Raw genomic sequence first — 22,307 nt, forward strand, 5'->3', positions numbered from 1 at the left:
AGTCAGTCAACAGCGCTAATAACTTAATGAAAAACTGCCCACGTTATCATTTACGATGTTGCATACACCTTTTCGTTGAACCAAAAATCCTATAAGTGGTAGCAAAAATGTTAAAACACATTTTCACGTCCTACTGTTGCGGTGTTCTTACCCTACAGGTCCATTTGGCCAGATTCATCAAGACCGCCATGTGAACTCCAAAAGTCGCAAAATTTTAGTGCAGCCTTGAGAATAAAAACTTAAGGCATAAAATCCTTTGAGGTAAATAAAACTTATATGAATCAGATCCTTTCTGTTTTGATGCATATTTCTCACTTGCCATAAAAGTGGCACACAAGAATACTGAGCCAGAACTACATCTACGCATGAGTATGCTGGCAAATTTTTTAAAAGTTGAAAACAGAAAGGCATGATTCATTTAAGGATAAAGTTGTTTTCCACTACTAGGACAACTTTTTTTTTTAAACTAAATGTTGGACCCCGATAAAATAATAAAGAATATATTCCCCTCCCATGCCGGGTCAGTTCCTGCGGTGTCAGTACTCGTTCTCCCTAGGCCTGTGATGTAGTGTTGCAACAAGTATTACGGCGCCCAATAAGCGCTGGCGTCACTGTCTCTGTCTTCACACGAACAGAACATGAGGCTGGAGTCACACACAACCATTAAAAAATTGGTCCCATTTTAACGGTATGAAATCGCCCAAAGATTTCTTGTCCAGGGATCCGTCTGTCATCCGAATTTCCGGCGATGAACCGATTTTATTCGCATCTAAGCATCAAATTGACATCCAGTGCCAATGCCTGATGATCTTTCTTGTTGACCTGGAGAAATCTTGCGATTTTATCGCAAGTCACACGTGTGGTGCGTTTTCAATGCGATTTTTAATCGCATCCATAGACTTGCATTGGCGAATCCGATCCAAAAATCGGTGACAATCGCAGCATGCTGCGATGCCGATGCCGATAAAAAAAGGGATGATGGGAGCAGCACCATAGAATAACATAGGGATGACTGCAATGCGGTTTTTTATTACATTGCATTCGTCCGATTTAATTACTAGTGTGACTCCGGCCTGAAGAGGAAGACAGGGCTGCAGGTCATTCCAGACTTCCTTTTCATGTTCAGTTTGTCTGAAGGTGGAGACAGTGAAGCAGCATGGAATGGGCGCCAGGCATCACGTGTCATTTCACCGCATCACAGCCCAGGGCCACGAATGCCGACACCACTATAACGGAGCCGGCACGGGAGGAGAGTATGGGCTTCATTATTTTATCGGGGCTGAACATTTAGTTTAAGAAGCGGTTGTCCCAGTAGTGGACAACCCCTTTAAGCTACTTGAAAACTTTTTTTTATGCTCTGTCATCATGCAATGCAGTTGTAACTAACTTCCAAATCACTTGAGACACAGCATGCTTAGACTGGTTGTCCTTTAGAAAACCAAATTTATGGAGGGGTTAATCTGTTCATGACTAGAGTTGAGTGAATTTGTTCGGATCTCCGCTTATTCGGCAAGCTATAGCGCTTACCGAATAAGCTACAGTGGGAACCCAAGTACATGGAGTGCGCCCGCTGATCATCTGATCGGCGCCGCAGCTGCATGTGTTGCGGCTGTGTGACAGTCACAGCACATGCATGGATAGGCCAACACAAAGGTTCTCCATGCATGTGCTGTGACTGTCACACAGCCGCGACACATGCAGCTGCGGCGCTGATCAGCTGGTGCGCTACATGTATCTGGGTTCCCGCTGTAACTTATTCGGTAAGCGCTAAAGCTAGCCAAATAAGCGGGGACCCGAACAAATTCGCTCAACTCTATTCAGGACCTTCTTCCTCTAATACTAAAGGAGAAGGACCTGTCCTGTCCTGTCCTGTATTAGGCCTCACTCACACAGTGAATGGTCTGTATTTTGCATCTGTGTTTGTATACCAAAGACAAGAGTGGAGCTTACAGAGAAAAACTATCATTGAAAGACTGACACTAGTGATGAGCGAATGTGCTGGAAAAATGTCTTATCAGAGCACGCTGGGGTGTTATCCAAGTAGATAGGCGTGCTCGTATATTATGTTAAAGTCCCTGTGGCTATTAGACAGCGGAACAAAAAGGCAATCAACACATGTGTTGAGGCTGTCTGGCCACAGGGACTCAAGCATAATATACGATCGTGCTCGGTTAAGACGTTATCGGAGCACATTCGCTCATCACTAATTGACACCTGTTCTGTATTTTGGAGACTTTCCTAGTTTTGGCATACAAATATTGATAACAAATACCAATGTGTGAATGAGGCCTTCTATAGACAAAACGGTGATTTGAATGGAAACTGGGCTTTGCTTAATTTTCCCTTTTAGTTTTTCCACAATTTAATAGCTGGGGGAATCAGCAAATGGACACCCTGTGATCAGCTTACTGTCAAGTAACCCATTTAAGAAGTAGAGATTGTTGCAAGTAGGCTATCCCTTTAGAGTACAGTTACATTTTCAGATTTCGCCTTGAATTAAATTTTGCATATATTCATCTTTAAATGCCATTTTACAATTTGCATACAAAAGGTAATGTAAATAAATGTTTAAGAATTTTGTAAATGGCTTATGTCATGTACACACTTCTCCACACATGATGTGGGGTGCGACTGCAAGGATTACTGTATTTCCTATCACTCAGTCTTGTGGTCAACCACTGTTATAGGCTGCAGTGCAAAGTGAATGCAAATCACCCCCAAACACTGTCCACACCCCCAAGATAAATCCCCAGAACATACACTTACATACATCTGACAATCAGAAGGCCACACACTCTCCGAAAAGGCTACTGATTCTTAACAGGGCCAAACTTATCAGAGTTTCAATATAACACATGTAGTGCTTACAAGAAATGGAATGAAAAAAAAAGGGGAAAAAAATCAGGAAACATACAAATAAGCAAAAATAGTTATAAAATAAAAAGGAGAACTACTAACATATACCTAAACATTTACATCTAAAGATGTTCTTTTTTTTGAGGGTAGAGAAGGTTTATGGATCACACTCAGCTTGGTTGACCTTCACATGCCAATGCCTTCTCAAGTTTCCAGGACGGCCTATATTGTGTTATACAAATAGGAGGTCGTTAATGAGACCATGGTCTAATACGGAGTCAAGTACATTGCATATTAAATATGCAGTGCCTATAGTAAATGGGATATGTCGAGTTTGGCTACAAAGGACCATCTGCCCAGCTTTGAAGCTCACCTCACCAGGCCAAGGTGTCAGGAATAACACTCTTTGTAGTCTCAGGGACAGTCACCTCAATTCTCATTGCAGGCCAGGAAGCCATCAGGAACATGCGAATGGCAAACAGACAATCTAATGCCATGTTTCAGATCTCATAACTAACTTCCATCTTGCATGACTTATTTTACACTGATCCTGGGTAACATCTTGCAATATTCAGAGCGGTCCTCAGAATTCTTCATATTTCAGCTGTGAAACCTCACTCTTTTCTGGCTCAACTTCTGCTCACAGTTTGTTCTGGCATCTTGAGATTTTGAGCTTACCCACCATTTATACTAAATACAGTACAATCTGATATACAGAAACCAGACAAATCTAAAATCTGTGACTTGATTGCCTTAATTTGTAGAAGGTATACCCAATAACATGGACAGCGCAAATTTTAAAAAATGAATGCTGAATAAAATATGACGTACAATAATTAATCATTAGACCTGAAATAAATGGAATTTTTTTGCGTACTGCCAATCACAGGGACACAGAGATAGTATTGTACCATTGTGGACATATGCAAGACGTATATGTTAATGCCTCTTATTTTGATGCCTTACTTTTCTGTAGACAATCATGTTAGGAGTGTTGTCCTCAGGGTCTGTAACTCCAACGACACTTGCATCAGAAGACTGAGCCATGATTGAGATTTTTTACAGACACTGAAATAAAAAACAGAGCATACAGTAAATCTCCTTGGTAAATTAAACAGAGAAGATTGATGATTCTGTGCTTTACTAAAGAAATAAACTACGTAAGCAGATCTGTCGGAATGCTAAACTTTTAACTTGTCAGCCCCATCACACACTCGGATTCTTTTACTGCCTGAAGCATGAAGTATATGCAGAGATGACCATGTAGGCAAATGAACAGAACTGACTTATTGGTGTTATTATTTTTGTGCTCAATTTTTATTAACCCATCACTTTCCCATTAATGACCTAACTATTTATGAATAACTGGAAAATACAATAAAGGTGCCGTAATGTCTCTATGACCTTGCATGAACTGAAGCAATGCAGGATGTACAATAATTTGGTTTATATGTTTGTTTATTGCGCTTCAAGAGATTTTAACTTTTCATAAATAAATCTGAAAAAACAGTCAAAATAAAAATAAAGCAACTTTGGAACAGAAACTTTGTCAGTACGGAACATACAATTCTCAGCTCTCTTAATACTGGGATAAATCTTTATTCCTGGCATTTCTGGAGTTCCTTGGGATAGACAACCTTGCTCTCCTGGTTATCAACACTTGCAATAAAATGGTTATCAACACTTGCAGCCCAGAATTTCCTCCAAAACACCTTTTTATTAACAGTAATCTGTCAGCAGGTTTTTGCTATGTAATCTGGCAGCAACGTGATGTAGGGACAGAGACCCTAATTCCAGTAACGTGTCAATTAGTTTGCTGGGGGCAAGCATTTGTGATATAATCATTTTTTTCTTTGCTACAGAACTAGCAGAACTTGGAATGCTGAGCTGTGTATAACCCTTTGCATATCACTACACAATGTAATCAGTGTGGGTGCATGGTTGGACCAGGAGGCAAAAGACACCTAGTCCTGTCCTGTAGTGATAATCTTATAATAAACAGTAATTTTATAGAAACCACATAACAGCGTAGTAAGTATATCACTGGAATCAGACTCCCTGCCTCTACATCATGCTGCTCTCAGATTACACAGCAAAAACCTGCTGATAGATTCCCTTTAAGTGGTTAATTCAATCCACAGCCTCAAACCGCTAGTACCGCTATTTGGCCATGCGGATCCGCAGCAGTTTTCCATGCGGTGTACAGTACTATGTAACCCTATGGAAAACCAAATCTGCTGTGTACATACTAAAGAAAATTCCGCACAGATTTGCAGCATGTGAATTCTTTGTGCAGATCCGCAGCGTTTTTACACCTCTTCCATTATAGGAATCTGCAGGTGTAAAAACGCAGGCGAAATCCGCACAAAATCTGCAGAAAATCCACAGGAAATCCGCACTAAATCCGCAGGTAAAACCCAGGTCATTTTACCTGCAGATTTAGAAAAATCCGCACGGAAAAATCCGCAGCCAAATCCGCAACGTGTGCACATACCCTAAGACAGAAAATTTTAGCTGCGTCAGTCGAAAAGAAATAATATCTAAGTTATACACAAGGTCTATGTTGAATCTGGGTCTCTAAATTGCGGGTCAATGTTTCCACCAGATTATATCAGGACAGAAACCACCAGCTTGTCATACACTGTTATGAATTGGCATTTCGCATTGATTTTATTTTATTTTTAGACATTTATAGCTTTTTTTTTTTGGACAAAGCTTTCAGTGATCAGATGCCATTACATTTTTGCATTGTTACTCATTTATTCTTACTGCTCTTCCTGTATGGGTTTTCTGGAACCATTTAGGCTAATGGTAATACACTGGTTATTGATGCATTAAAGCAAAAATAGCAATTCAACATTTTCAAGTCAACAAAAATTATTTAATGGAAGTTTTTTTTGTTGACGAGGTCAAATAGCTCATAAAGTCAGGAAAATTACTCTTCTATTGATTGGACAAGTGCGCTTTGAAAAATGCTGTTTTTTTGTTATAAAAATCTCCTCACAGCAATTGTCCCACTGACTTATAATATTCTTAGAGCTGGCATTTTATTTATTTGATAGAATTTACAGTGTAAAATGGTTTCATTTTATGCTGGTTAAGGTCAGATTCACACAAGGCAGTATGCTGAGAATTTCACCCTTTATATGGCAAACCCATAAGTTTGCACAATACTTTTTGGTAAAAAAAAAAAACCTAATGGTGGATATGAGCTGTAGGGCGCATACCCTGAGGTTATATTCACATTAGGCAGACTTTTTGCAGAAATCTCTGAAAAGCCAGGGTCACACTTGCGAGAAACTCAAACGATTCTCGCATCTCAATACCTGGCACTGCCGCCGGCACTTGGACCGGATCGCTCAGCAGCATAGAAAAACATGCAGCCGCACACTCCGGTCCCGAGTGCCAGCGGCAGTGTCGGGTACTGAGATGCGAGACTTATGCAAGTTTCTCGCAAGTGTGACCCCGGCCCAAAAGGTATGTACACTAAACATCCTTTTTCAGGCGAGTCTGCTCCAAAATCTACCAGAAAAAGCACAGAGGAAACATTCAAAAAATGAATATATGCATTTTTATGTAAGAAAAACTTCCTGTTCTTTAGTTTATACATCTTTTAACAGCTTCACGTTTCTACAGATACCAAAAGGTTAAAAGAAATGACCTTTCTTTAAAGATCTTATAATACAAGGTAATAAGACGGTAAAAAAATGCAGATGGCTGAAAACAGCTGATAAGCACCCGGGAATGGTCCTCCTCCTCAAAAAAACACAAAAAAAAAAATAGTCAGTGAAAATAATGACAGCAGAACCTGAAACGTCTTCCTCTTAGAAAACTCAGCAGGCTCAACCTCTTGAAAAAGACGTGTGCACGTAGTCTAGTTGCTGCCAAAAAACCCCCACCAGATAAATGGAACCAATTCTCAGTTTCAATCATTTTTTTTTACAAATCTTCTGCATCTGTATAAACTTTAAAAGGATTCTTCTCTTCTGCAAGATCTAAATAGCTCCAAATTGTACATCATGAATCTAGTCTAAGGAAGTACTAGTATTAATTTTCATACAGCACATTTTAGTCGCTTTTTTTAAAGTGGTCGTCCACTACTCAGACAACCACATCTCTATCATTGTGTTCCCCCAAAGTAAAATAATAGCTATACTCCCCTCCAGTTCATGCACTGTTCCAGCGGTGTAGGCACTAGCTCTTCCATGGCTCATGTGAGGAAGTGAGAAAGCAGAGACTTCCTCCGGATCTCTAATTTGTCCGAAGAAGGGAAGAATGAGGCAGAAGTTGACTGGCTGCAGGGCTCGTGGGACATAATGTTACGTGAGCCCCGGGAGAGGCAATGACTACATCACTGGAAAGGCACCTGCACCAGAGGTCTAGAGTTGAGCGACTTTGGTCGGATCGGGTTTCGTGAAACCCGAATGAAACAAAATAAGTTTCAGATGAAACTCGTCCGACTAGAGCAAAACAAAGTCGGAGTTTCGTCCGAAACCCGACCCCAATGCAAGTCAATGGGAAATAAAAGTCGGACGAAACTCCGACTTTTTTTGCTCTAGTCAGACGAGTTTCATCTGAAACTTATTTTGCTTCATTCGGGTTTCACGAAACCCGATCCGACCAAAGTCGCTCAACTCTACAGAGGTCAATATAGCCATTATTATTTTATAAGGGGGAACATAGTGATTGAGAAAGGGACAAACTACATAAAGTTACAGAGTGGGGTCGCCGAGTATTGGGACGCAGAATTTATAATAATGGTCAAAGCTCTGCTGATTCAAACCTCATTTGGCATTAACACCAGCACAACATTTTTGAGCATTATGACGTGCATTTTCATGGCCAAGTAGCTGCATGCAAACCTTACATAACCAATCGCAATGCCAAGCATCGGACAGAGTGGGGGGGTAAAGCACGAGAGCAGTAGAAACCTGTTTTGTGAAGTTACAAAGCCATATTTTTTCTCATTCAAGAAAATCGGTCTGATTATGCCAATCACACTCAGATCAGTGTATGATCAAAGCGCAATCCGATTTACGGATGCAAGCCATGCATGCTGCAATTTTTTTCCTCGGTCTAAGAAAAAAAAATTGGACTTGTGCACGGCCCAATAGAATAACATTGGTCCGAGTGCTAGCTGATGTTTTGTTGATTCACACATGGACAGAAAATATGGCAGTCCAGTATGAACTGGAACAGAGATTGTGAGCCTGTCCAAGATCAGCCCATCCCTCTCATCATACTTCTGGATGAATGTGCAACAATTCTCACAGACACACATCAAGATCTATTAGAAATTCTTATAGTACCAAAAAAGGGGGGAACAATTCAAAATTAATGCCTATGTACAGTGTGGAAAAAAGTATTTAGTCAGTCACCAATTGTGCAAGTTCTCCCACCTAAAAAGATGCGAGAGGCCTGTAATTGACATCATAGGTAGGCCACAACTATGAGAGTCAAAATGAGAAAACAAATCCAGAAAATCACCTTGTCTGATTTGGCAAGATTTATTTTGCAAATTATGGTAGAAAATAAGTATTTGGTCATTAACAAAAGTTCATCTTAATATTTTGTTATATATCCTTTATTGGCAATGACAGAAGTCAGACGTTTTCTGTAAGTCTTCACAAGGTTTGCACACAATGTTGGTGGTATGTTGGCCCATTTCTATATGTAAATCTCCTCTAGAGCAGTGATGTTTTGGGCCTGTCCATGGGCAACATGGACTTTCAAATCCCTCCAAAGGTTTTCTATGGGGTTGAGATCTGAAGACTGGCTAGGCCACTCCAGGACCTTCATATGCTTCTTACGTAGCCACTCCTTCATTGCCCTGGCGGTGTGCTTGGGATCATTATCATGCTGAAAGACCCATCCACATTTCATCTTCAATGCCCTTGCCAATGGAAGGAGGTTTGCACTCAAAATGTCACGATACATGGCCTCATTCATTCTTTCATGTACTCAGATCAGTCGTCCTGGCCCCTTTGCAGAGAAGCAGCCCCAAAGCATGATGTTGCCACCCCCATGCTTCACAGTAGGTATGGTGTTCTTTGGATGCAACTCAGCATTCTGGCTCCCCCAAACACAACGAGGTTTGTTTCTATCAAACAGTTCTACTTTGGTTTCATCAGACCATATGACATTCTCCCAATACTCTTCTGGATAATCCAATTGCTCTCTAGCAAACTTCAGACGGGCCCAGACATGTACTGGCTTAAGCAGGGGGACACGTCTGGCACTGCAGGATCTGAGTCTCTGGCGGCGAAGTGTGTTACTGATGGTAGCCTTTGTTACGGTGGTCCCAGCTCTATGTAGGTCATTCACTAGGCCCCCGTGTGGTTCTGGGATTTTTGCTCACAGTTCTTGTGATCATTTTGACTCCACGGGGTGAGATCTTGCGTGGAGCCCCAGATCGAGGGAGATTATCAGAGGTCTTGTATGTCTTCCATTTTCTTATTATTGCTTCCACAGTTGAATTCATCACAACAAGCTGCTTGCCTATGGCAGATTAAGTCTTCCCAGCCTGGTGCAGGGCTACAATTTTGTTTCTGGTGTCCTTCGACAGCTCTTTGGTCTTCACCATAGTGGAGTTTGGAGTGTGACTGTTTGAGGTTGTGGACAATTACAGGCCTCTCTCATCTTTTTAAGTGGGAGAACTTGCACAATTGGTGCCTGACTAAATACTTTTTTCCCCACTGTATGTTGAATGGGAGGTCATTAGTGATGAGCGAACATGCTTGGATAACAGGTTATCTAAGCATGCTCAGGAGTTATTCAAGTATCTTGGGAGTGCTCAGATAATATGTTCAATTCCCTGTGGGTGTATGTTAAACAGCCGCAACACATGCAGGGATTGGCTAACAGCCACAAAACATGCAGGCGCAGGGAACATATTATCTGAGCACGCCCAAGATCCTTGGATAACATGTTAGCTCATCACTAGAGGTCATTAAAGCTCCTGTGGGTAAAGGCCCCATCACACATAGTGATATCGCCAGCGAGATCACTGATTATGTGACGCCACAACGATCTCGCCAGCGATATCGCTGTGTGTGACATGGATCAGCGACCGGCCCCCCTGCTGGGTATCGCTGACCGTGCAGGATCGTCCTGGGCCATTTTTTGATCGTTGGTCTCCCGTTGGCCAGCACGCATCGCTGCGTGTGGCAGCGAGAGACCAGCGATCAGCGACGCTGGACACTGGTTTCCAATGTAAACAGCGGGTAACCAAGAGCCGCGCAGCTCTTAGATACCCGCTGTTTACATTGGAAACCAGCTTGCTCGCTGGTCCTGATCGCTGGAGGGGCTGTCTATGTGACAGCTCACCAGCAACCAGCCTAACTATGTCCCAGCGATCCCATCCATGTTGGATCGTTGGTGGGATCGCTGGGACATCGTTATGTGTAACGGGGCCTTAAAATGTGTAGCAATCCCAATACTTTTGCCCATACAGTGTAATAAAAAGCATTTTTTCTTTAAATAGATCTTGTTTGTACCTATATACACACACTCCAAGATGTTTTACATAATCACAATGATAATCACATACATAAGAGACCCTATAGATGTCACTAAACCAGCAATTGGTCACCAACTATCTTATGTTCATATCAATTATTAGTCCTTATATTATTTGAATGTTTGTGGTTTTAAAAAAAATATATCAGTTAACTCATGAATGAGAAATAAACATATAATATGTTCAAAAGCAGCCAAATAAAACAAGCAAATAAAAATCTGATAGAGCCTGGTATTTCATCAGAAGTCATGATGGCAGAACACTTATTTCTGGAAACATTTTCATTCTCCTGTATGATTCTCACTAATTTTCCATTGTTGAGCTTCCTTCCCACAGGTTCTTTGAAGCAGACATTCAATTTTAGGTCAGTCATGATCAAAGTCATTGTGAAATCAAAGATTTGTAGAAACCCTGGTGGAATGGGTTTTATAACTGTTAGCTGCCTCAAAGAGAAAAGGATTAACTGGTTGGCAGTTCTTCAAGGAGCCCGAAAACTGTTCAGGAGTAGGGTTCTGGCTTGAGACTGATAGTGCAAAGAATTAAGCAGGCTCTTCCACGCGTAAGAGTGTGACCGTGAACAAATTATCAGTGCTACTGGATGTTATTTGTGCTCAGTGTTGTAATAATCTCTTAACACAACATAAATACATACAAATATACAATGCATAAATACATAAATAAAAGTATATGTGCTGCAGACTTCATGAAATAATATGTACTATGGACATGTATATATAGTACTATTCGTGTTCACCTACTAAATGAACAGTGTTTCAACCTTTTTTAAGGTTTCTGTTAATTCTATATCTAGAGTAGCTTAAAAAGGAATAGGTCACATAAACACGGTCCGATCTGTAGAAAGCATGGAAAACAGAAGGAGCTGAGCAGAATGATATCTAGGTTTCTAGTGAAATATTCAGTATAACTTGTAAACATACAAATTCACAGAAAGTCAATGAATATAATGCAAGTCCAGTGGGTGGTCCTATTAATTGATTGCAGCTATTTCTGCATGTAGTCATACAAGATTGTGACTTACCGAATACGAGCACCCACTGGACTCGTAGGCATATAAACACCAGGGATTTCAATGAATATAGCTAAAGGTTTACTAAAATATTGTTTCACACAAAAAAAAATGTATACCAATCCGTTCAGCCCCTCCTGCTTTGTAATATTCTGCCTGCAGATCAGATGCGATTTTAAACATGACAGGTACCCTTAACTTTTTCAGCTGTCGGCACAGTGCCAAACCAGATCTTTGAGATGAAATGTGAGGTAGGCGATCGAAAGAAAAATAGAAACAAATGAAGAAAGAGCAGAGTAAGAAAGAGGAGAGAAAGAAAGAAAGAAAGAAAAAGAAAGGAAGAAAGAAAAAGAGAAAGAATGAAAGAAAGAGAAAAGAAAGAGTACAGAAAAAGAAAGAAAGAGTAGAGAAAAAGAGAAAGAATCTCGACGAGGCGGTGAGTGAGTTTGCTTCCTCAAGGGAGGATGGGAAGCATGCAGGGACACCAATGCTACAAGAATGAAAAAGAAAGAAAAAAGAAAAAGAATAGTGATGAGCAAATGTGCTTGAATACAGTGTTATCAGAGCATGCTTGGGTGCTAACAAAGTGACTTTGGCTTGCTCGAAAAATATGTTTGAATCTCCCGTGTCACGATTCTTCCGCTCTGAGTGTCTGGGACTCAGTGATGGATAGCTGTCATCCTATCCTGTGCTTGGGCGTGCTGTGCCATCAGTGCTTTGATTGACAGCTCAGTTGACCTATCTGAGACTTGGAGGTGCAGAGATTTCCACAGGTGCTCCCTGTTCTTAGTAATTGCCCTGCTATTTAGGTGAGCTGTCTGGCCCAGATCATTGCCAGTTAAAAGCTTATGCTCTCTGGTGTGTGTTCTCTTAACCCAGTAGTGATGTTCTGCTGCTGACCTTTGGACCATGTTCTGACTACCCATTTGTTATTGCCCCTTTGCTTCTGATCTTCTACTGCTGACCTTTGGACCATGTTCCGACTACCCGTTTGTTATTGTCCTTTTGCTTATCCGCTATTTCTGTGGTATTCTGACCCTGGAATGTGACCTGACTTACGACATCCTATTTTCCCTTGGTTTACTACGTGCTCTTTTGGTATTGACCCCGAAAAACATCTAACTTCACTGACTCGCGGCCTGTCCGTGGGTTGTGATTAGCGTCACACCTCATGCCTGCATGTTTCAACAGATACAGGGATTACTTAACAGGCAATCCATGCATGTGTTGTGGCTGTCGAACAGCCACGAGACATGCAGGCGTGGATACTCAAACATATTTTTCAAGCACGCCGAAGTCACTTGGTTAACACACGAGCATGCTCGGATAACACCTTATCAGAGCAACTTCACTCACCACTAAAAAAAGAAAGAGTGAGAAAGAAAAATTATAGGAGAAATGGGTTTATCGCAATGGATTTTGTAATACTGTGCAACCACTTTAACTCGGGGCTAAAGTAGAGTAGAAACAAAAATTATAGCAAAAGGTACTGGGAGTAGGAAAGAATATTTTAGATATATTTCTTACTACCTATTTTGAAATTTGTAAAAATACATTTAGCTGAAAAATCCCTTTAAGAAAGAAAAGATAAAAATAAAATACAGTGAGCTAAAATACCATATAGCACTTATTGTAAGCTACTTTTTGTGCTATATGCCAATTCTCCAAGTTTTGCCGATAACACAAAGGTAAATCAAAGTAGAGTAATACCGTCTGAAAGTACAGTAATAAGACAAGCACCCTTTATGTCTGCAGTGCCTCAGATGTTCATTCATTCTGTTTCATTACTTAAATAGCACTTATGCTGGATAGTCAGCTGGGGTGAGAGACAACTGGTTCCCAGGCGTTTCGCCAGTTGAAGAGGAACTCATTCTGCTTTTGAAAGGCCCCTTTATATAAGTTCCATCTTTTGGCAGGGGATTCCACTTCTCTCAGATAGTAGCCTTTTCTGCATCACTATCTGATACTGGTCGACTGCCAGACTAACAGATAATTTGCTGTAGCTGTACGAATTCTCATATGTGTGAATGTGTCAAAGGTGTTAAATTATTTTTCTATCTTTATCTTTTGCAGGCTTGCAGCATTGTTTTTGAATGTGCTGAAGATCTTTCTGGCAGAGGAAAGTGTCTATAATTTGTCATCTATTGAAGAGGGAGCAGAACTCTTTTACAGTAATCAGTGAAGTACTAGTGGGAATACACTGAACTGTACTCATCCAAGATCTATAATTTACACTGTGTACAGTTTCAAAGACATTTCAATCAATGTGGCAAACTTAACACACAATCTCTGTGACAAATTGTCAGCACCCACAAATGTTACATATGAAAATAAAAATAAAGCTAATTAAAATTAAATATCGTATGTATTATATGTTGCTAATAAAACGTAAGAACTTCAGTTGCTTTTGGACTACATTTAATAGTAGAACAACCATTTAGGGTATGTTTCCACGGTCAGTCTTTGCAAGATAAATATCACAGTCCTATGTATAGGATGCGGTGATCCTGCACGGTTCAATGAACACATGCGGAATCACCGCGCGTACAAAAGCCAGCAGCGCTTTGGACGGAGCTGCGTCCAAAGCGCTGCCAATACTGATCGTGGAAACATACCCAAAGGCTATGTTCCCACGGTCAGTAAACGATGCGGGTTGGACACTGCGTACATTCAGATAGTCCAACCCGCAGCGTCCAGATGTTACAGCATAGTGGATGGGATTTCAAGAAATCCCAGGTCCACTATCAGTGCAAAGACTCCCGTGGATCATGGTTGGGGACGGACATGCGGCACGTCTTTCCAGACCGCAGCATGTCAATTTATCTTGCGGAGACACGAGTCTCCGCAAGTTAAATCTCACCCATACAATGTATTGGACGCGGTGATTCCACAGGGTTCGATGAACACATGTGGAATCACCTGGGTTCAAAAGCCGGCAGAGCTTTGGATGCAGGGACATGTAACAATCTCTGTAATAGTGAAGCCAAAAAAAAGTGGTTGTGGTGAGTGCTGTCACGATGAAGACAAGGATGAGGAGATGTAGAAAAACTACGAACATTTATTAAAAGATAGAAACGCGATTAAAAAATTGATCGCGTTTCTTCCTCAGGCTATCGTACAATGAAGTATATAAAGTAACTTGTCATTTATTTGGATCACGGCTTCCTTTAGAAGCTGCTTTATATTTTTCTTTGCATGATAGCCTGAGGAAGAAATCAGATCGATTTTGAAATGCGTTACTGTCTTAACAAATGTTTGTTATTTTTCTACACCTTCTCATCCTTATCTTCATCATGACAGCGCCCACATTTTTTATTTTTTTTGCCTCAATTGCATTTTTAACGGGTGGAGCAGCAGTGTATACGAGGATACCACGTCACTACTACTCTCATCAGAGTTGTACCCAATTTGCACAAGTCCACCAGTTGAGCAGATTCCATCTCCTCTTCCCTGTTTCTCATCACCAGGACTTCACCATGGAGCCTCCGATGTTGTCTTCTAGAAACAATCCCTGTAGCAATATTCTGAGGATTTGTAGCAAGATCTTTCAAGGGCTATTAGCTATTGGACGGAAATTTAATACACTGCCAACATCTAGTCAGACGATAGCAGTCTGAGATTAGTTGGCTAAAACTAAATTGTTGTTACCTGTATCCATACTTTCCTGAATGCAAATTATATTTTATAGCTGAGGAAATTATCTTTGAATCTTTGCAAAAAAGGCAAAAAACACACCGGCGCTGCAAATGCACAGTCAATGGATATGCTGCTGGCACACCTGGCAAAATAAGTGTGCTATCTGCCACTGGAAAAAACAACTACAACGAAACTGAAGGTGGCCGCGCTTATACCGCTGTGTAATGAATGTATCACCCAAACTGAAAGTAGCAGTCAAACTGAAAACAGGCACTACTCACTGTTGCGAAGACTAGTTATAGCTGATCATGTCGATCTTGTGTTCACAATAATTGGAAAGGAAAAATTTCCTGAACTGAAGCAAAAACGGGGAGCGTCCTCCCGTTTGCAAAAAAGAACAGCTCCCCGCAAGAGAGCACGTCCCCCTGGCGGCAGACAGCCACGGCCGATGGCGCCGCCGAACAGTAGCGTGGTGAGCAGGGGGCGTGACTGGCGGGGGGCGTGAATTGTGGGTGGTGACGTCACCGTGCAAGAACCAATCCTGACGCGTTTCGGGGAAGCCGTCCCCCTTCCTCAAAGGTATGGCATACCCATACCTTTGAGGAAGGGGGACGGCTTCCCCGAAACGCGTCAGGATTGGTTCTTGCACGGTGACGTCACCACCCACAATTCACGCCCCCCGCCAGTCACGCCCCCTGCTCACCACGCTACTGTTCGGCGGCGCCATCGGCCGTGGCTGTCTGCCGCCAGGGGGACGCGCTCTCTTGCGGGGAGCTGTTCTTTTTTGCAAACGGGAGGACGCTCCCCGTTTTTGCTTCAGTTCAGGAAATTTTTCCTTTCCAATTATTGTGAACACAAGATCGACATGATCAGCTATAACTAGTCTTCGCAACAGTGAGTAGTGCCTGTTTTCAGTTTGACTGCTACTTTCAGTTTGGGTGATACATTCATTACACAGCGGTATAAGCGCGGCCACCTTCAGTTTCGTTGTAGTTATCTTTGAATCTTTATTTAAATTAAACTATAAGTGATCTGGGCGTGGGCTCGTACCCAGCTAGTGCATCTGTCCACAACATTATTCCTCTCCTGGCAGCAGCATAACACATAGAGGGGCAGAAGAGACATTAATCTTGTGTGTGGCGCTAAATGAGGAATAATATGGAAGATCAACGCACTTGTCAGAAATCGACCTGCCCTTACAGTCTCATTTACATAAAGATTCAGAGTTGATTTTCTCAGCAATGCAAATGTCAAGGCTCACCTGGTGAGAGTCCCAGGCCCGGGTGGGCACAGGAACCCCAGGGCGTTAATGCAGCAAGCTGAAAGGCATATAGGAAGCAAGAACTTGGCACACTCTGGAATCTCAGGAGCAGCAGGGAGGATGAAGTGTAAGGGCCCCGTCACACATAGCAATCTCACTAGCGAGATCGCTGCTGAGTCACAACTTTTGTGACACAACAGTGATCTCACAAAGCGAGATCGCTGTGTGTGACAGCGATCTGCGACCAGCCCCCCTGCCGGTATCGCTGATCGCTGCAGGAAACCTCTGGACATTTTTTTCGTCGCTGATCTCCCGCTGGCCAGCACGCATCGCTGCGTGTGACAGGCGGGAGACCAGCGGTCACGTGTAAAATAATAAAAAAAATAAAAAATATTGTTATTCTCACCTTCCGGCGTCCCGCGCAGTCTTCCCGCCTCTCTCCACGCTCCCGGTCCCAGTAATCCTTTGCAAGAATGACCGCGAAACTTCGCGATCCCGCGAGAACGGACGTCATCGCGGTAATTCTCGCAAATGATTACTGGGATCGGAGAGTGGAGAGAGGCGGGAATGCTGCGCGGGACGTCGGAAGGTGAGAATAACAATATTTTTTATTTTAATTCTATTTTTGACATGAATATTTCATCAGCGCTAACGAACACAGCGATGCAGCGCGCGCGGCGTCGCTGTGCTAATCGCTGGTGAAGCTGTCTGTTTGACAGCTCACCAGCGATTACATAGTGACTTACCAGCGATCCTGACACGTTGATATCGTTGTCGGGATCGCTGGTAAGTCGCTATGTGTGACTCCAGCTTAACCCAGCAGGAATGGAAGCAAGTAAACACAGTATGGAACATAAATTAGTCAGGGCCAAACAGAGGTCTAGTGTCTCAATCCCAAGACACAGGTGTGTGTCAATGGGCATTAAATTGGTCTAGGGAAATTAGGTCTTTGATCCACGCCGGGCAATCTGCAAAACCAAAGGTGGAACACAACAGAGGGCAGCAGACCCAGAAGAAGGGAGCAAAGCCTGGGATACACGGGTAAAGAGCATAACAGCAAAATCCATTTGCTACTAGAAAGGCATGTTTGAATCAATCATTACTCAGGGTTGCTCAGCACTGAACACTAACCAGGCACCCAGCCCAACTCGTGTCCAGGTAACAGGTTACCTTTGACATACACTTTGCATTTATTGATGTGTTGCACCCAAAAACAGTTCAAACACATACACAAATATCAGAATAATGATTTCTCATCTTTATTATCAGAAGCACAATGTTACCATTGATCTACAATCACATAATACAACTGGCAGCATTGTGGCAGGAATTGCTCCGCTTGAAAACTAGTTCCATTAATCAGAGTGAGATTGCTTCCAAAACCGGCACATACATTTCTGAAAGTCCCAACAGGTTAAACGGCGAGTAGGAAAAATTTCTGTAACAAACATGTCACATATGAATAACTTTTATGGCAGAAGTGATCAATCTATGGTTTGGAAAATCCTGGTCATTTCAGGGGTCAGACGAAGAATCCCTTCCATTTGAAATGGACACTTTTCACAATGCGAACCTTAGCACATAAGCTTGCTGCAAGCATATAATATACTGACCACACAACCAGGTTATAATGAAGATTGCAGGTAGGCAAATAGTCCGAGTAATAATATCATATCCTTTTGAGTCAGATTATCTCAACACATATTTGAAAATCATTTTGTACAAGAACAAGGATTAAACTTGGTGTCCTAACTTTTCTGGACAAAAATCAGAAGGTCTGTTTAACTGACAAGCTTTGGTTTTCACAAAGTTTTCCGCTTTTGATTTTTTAGTCAGATAATTGTATGGTTTCACTTAGATATCACTTTTGCCTTGTGACATGGTGCTCATAAAGCTGGAAAAAGCATTGTTCATGTGAGGATGAGTGGACCTCCAAGGGTGCACCCGCTGGACTGTGATAACGAACCTCCCCTGAGCGAACGGACCAGGTGGACCGCCCCCTATACAGGGAGCGTTGGGGGCAGGCCCGAGAAAGACTATCACCACGGCAGCTGGTACCTGGGGATGAAACAAGAGACCTCAGCGAAGGACAAGGCAGACTGGCGGCAGACAGACAGAGCTGCGACACGGGAACACGGAGAGGGTGGAGACACTGGCAGGGAAACACGGCTGGGACACAGGAACACGGACAGATGGTTGTCACTGTCAGGAAGACATGGCTGGAACACAGGTACGGGAACACGGGCAGGATACGGAGACACTGGAGAGCAGGCACTAGGAGAAAGCACACGGAGGGCGTGAGGGCACATATAAGGCGACAGGGCTAGCAATAGAGAAGGCAAGGAGCGACAGAGGACATGGGGCCAGAATCACTTGTAATGCACAAATGACGGTCAGGCACAGCCCGGAGGAAGAGGCGGCCTGATAAGCAGAGTGCACAGAGGACTTCTGGGTCAGGAACCTCCAAGCCAAGGAGCAGGCTGGGGAGGAGGCTGGGCTGACAGGCATGGATGCCTAGCAACGGGGTGCGCGTGTGCCACTGAACTCAGTGCGAGCGCCCCCCGACGGATGACAGGAGCAGGAGCAAGGGCGGGCGCGCGCCGGGACGCCGAGAGCCGGTGAGTACTGCAGGGCTCGGGGGGAGGTGGCACGATGGACGCAGGCAGCGGCAGAGAGGCAGGAGCTGGAGGCGGCCACGGCATCACAGTTCATCACTAAATTGCCCTTGGAAGGGTACTACCATTCCTAATTCATGGCAGTGTTCTTAGGCAAAATTATGAGTGAGCCCCCTCTATGGATAAAAAGCCCCCCCACACATGAACCCAGCAGATAGGGGTCAACGCATCTGCACGCACAGTGGAGATGAAGACATGTGGAGGCTGGCCTACTGCCAAGAAGGACAGCATAGATGCCACTTCTCTCCAAGAAAAACATCAAGAACAGACTGATATTATGCAGAAAGTACAGTGATTGGCCAGAAAGCTGCAAAGTTATTTTCTTTGATCAAGCCTCCATCAGACTATTTGGGACATTTGGAAGAATTATTGTCCAGAAAAGACACGGTGAGCGTTACTGCACCCATTCTTTGTTGACACAATTGCAGCTATTGTGTCAAGACTACAGGACTTGGCCACTTCAGCCAATCACTGGTCAACACTGCAGTGTCAAGGAGTGAGTATGGCACTTTACTCAAATTTAAGCAGAGGATGGCTTTTAAAAAATTAATTCTATGCCAGTTATGTTTTTATTTTATCAATATATGGTATTTAATTTACCGTAGGTTATGTATGAGAAGAGAGATACATCCAAATAACTAGTGTTCATACCAACCAATTAGATCATGGTTCTACATTTTCAAATCTAAAAAGAAAGCCCTAATGTGCCCTAATGAATAACGTAAAGGGCCTGTCACACTAAGCGATATCGCTAGCAATATCGCTATAACGTCACTGGTTTTTGTGACGTTATAGCGATATTGCTAGCGATATCGCTATGTGTGATACTTACCTCCGAACGGCTCCCCCGCTGGTTATCGCTGATCGCGCGAGAACGTCCTGGACCGTTTCTCGTCGTCAGCTTCCTGCTGGGCTTCCTGCTGTGGAGACGAGCGACGTGTGGACGCAGGCGGGAGGACGTCAGGATCACCTCGTCTAACAGGTAAGTAGCGACCCTCGACCCCTGCGATGTCGCTGGTGAGATCTGCCTGTGTGGCAGCTCACTAGCGACCACTTAGCGATGCACCAGCGATCCTGACCGCGTGATATCGCTGGTCGGGATCGCTGGTGCATCGCTAAGTGTGATAGTACCTTAATTTTTGTTATTTTTCTATACAGTAATGGTTATTTACTTTAATTAAACTTGTCAACAGTCAAAGTTCAATAGGCACTGTTCTGCAGTACATGGCAGTGGGCACTATACACTGAATGGAGATCTCCATTGCACCTCTGCACCGGAGCTTGCTTTTACAGATGATTGGAGGGAATACTAGAAGACTCCAACCGATCTGATACTATGATGAATATTTTGTGACTGACCAACCCTGTTAATGACTTGAAGAACAGTATATAGACTTGTTTAATCATCAACTTAAAGGAGCAGCCACCTCCAAAATCCTCCTAAGCTATAGAAATCATCAAAAATTCTGAACCAGTAATTTGTTACCTTTCTATTCACCTTCATTCCCCTGCTGTAAGCCTGTAAACAGGTCCATGCACTGCGTGTTCGTAGAATCTTTAAAGTAAATAACATAATTTTGGTTTTAACTTGATAAAGATTTTTTTTATTTTTACCTAATCTGAGATATCCAACGCCACCCACTAACAACATTCACATAGCCTCTAAAACACAGCCCCTTCCGGGGCATTCGCATATAGGAAATGTACCTTGGGATGACACCTAAATTCAATGCACAAGCTCTGAGAGCTTGTTGTTAGGTCACAGGAGTGGGATTTCCTCGGCGATTGGCGTGACATTGGGGCAATCCAGCCCATGTGTCTTACTGCGTTGGGCATAACTATTGTGAAGAGAACTGTGGCTGAAGTGCTATAAAGCTGCACCCATATTAATGAAAGCCAGGGTCTCATAGGCAATTGACTAATGTTTAAATACTCAAAGTTCTTATTCTCTGAAAATATTGCAATCATATTATATATAGCAGTGTGTACTTAAAATTGCTCATTTTGCCTTTCTACCTAATTCTTCTCTTTTCCATTAGGTTTATTACATCACGTGATTAAAGGGGTTGTCCACTACTAGGACAATCGCTTTTTGATCAAAATGTTAGGTCCCGATAAAATAATAAAGCTTATAATCCCCTCCTGCGTTGGCACCGGCATCGTTCCCATGGTGTCGACATCCACACTCTCCGGGGCTCTCATGTGATGTTGTGACATGTGAGCGAGGCACCCAATCAGTGCTAGTGTCACTGCCTCCATCTTCGTACAAATCAATCATGAAGAGGAAGTACGGACTGCAGCCAATCTCGGACTTCCTCTCCATGTTCGATTTTTCTGAAGGTGGGGACAGTGCTGCCAACGCTGATTGGGCACTGGCGTCACGTGTCACAACACTGCACAAGAACCCAGGGGAGAGCAACTGCCGTCACCGCAGGAACGGCATCGGGACGGAAGACGAGTAAAAGCTTTATTATTTTCTTATTCAAAAATGTATTGCTTTGTAATATACAACAAAAACAATCAACGGGTTCAAATGAACAATCCATATGGCATAGTAACTGCTGAAATAGAGAATTTTTCAGTTACATGAAAACAAACAACTCGATACGGTATCAACAGAGAAAAAAAAGAGAAGAAATGTTTATAGGGACCACGAAGACAAATCACTAAGGCAGACAGAGTATGAACTATTATACTGGCATATCAAATATTGCAAAAGGATAAGGTAGCAATTATCTTAGCATATTTCGGTACGTTGATGTAGCCACTTTGTTAGCTGCCTCTTGTGTATGAGCTATCAGGGATTCCATCCAGTGAACTCTAGCCACCTCCCCAAACCATTCCTCTAGTGAAAGCAGGTCTGAGGTATTCCAGTGTCGTGGAATTACCACCTTTGCGGCCTGAAGTAGGTGCCTCAATAATGATTTCTTAAAAGCATTCTTAGGAATGGGAAACAAATAGTAGAATTGCTTCCGGGCTTTTAGGGATTGGCATCCCCGTCATTTCTTTAATCGCTTTAAGTGAACACCTTTCCGGAAGGCCGCCAAGGCCGGGCAAACCCACCATATATGCGACATCGAACCAACATGGGCCCCACATCACCAGCACAAGTTGAAAACTCCCGAGAACCATTTTTGCAAAAAAAAAGGAACATGGTACCATCTAGATACTAGTTTCCTGAGCTTTAGTGTCTAAATTAGATTTATGAGAGAGATGGAAACATTTATACCATTGTAGTCTTGTAATGGTTTAATGGAGCTCTGTTGTGAGTTCATTTTCCCCTTCATTACTGAGGCCCGAGGAACTCCCTCTTCTGGTAAAGAAAGGTAGTGA

At 42.8% G+C, this 22,307-nt stretch overlaps 1 protein-coding gene across 2 annotated transcripts in view; it reads right to left on the reverse strand.

Annotated features, from left to right (window-relative positions):
• RGS6 (regulator of G protein signaling 6) overlaps positions 1 to 22,307 on the reverse strand; it is a 629,091-nt gene that overhangs the window by 508,059 nt on the left and 98,725 nt on the right. For both annotated transcript variants that reach the window (XM_073552710.1, XM_073552711.1), the window contains exon 2: positions 3,823 to 3,924. In XM_073552710.1, the coding sequence (XP_073408811.1) occupies positions 3,823 to 3,903 (81 nt within the window). In that variant the 5' untranslated portion in view covers positions 3,904 to 3,924. The remainder of the gene's footprint in view (positions 1 to 3,822; positions 3,925 to 22,307) is intronic.

Source organism: Dendrobates tinctorius, unplaced genomic scaffold (genome assembly GCF_039654945.1).
Source record: "Dendrobates tinctorius isolate UK_male_01 unplaced genomic scaffold, ASM3965494v1 ptg000194l, whole genome shotgun sequence".
Lineage (NCBI taxonomy): Eukaryota > Metazoa > Chordata > Amphibia > Anura > Dendrobatidae > Dendrobates > Dendrobates tinctorius.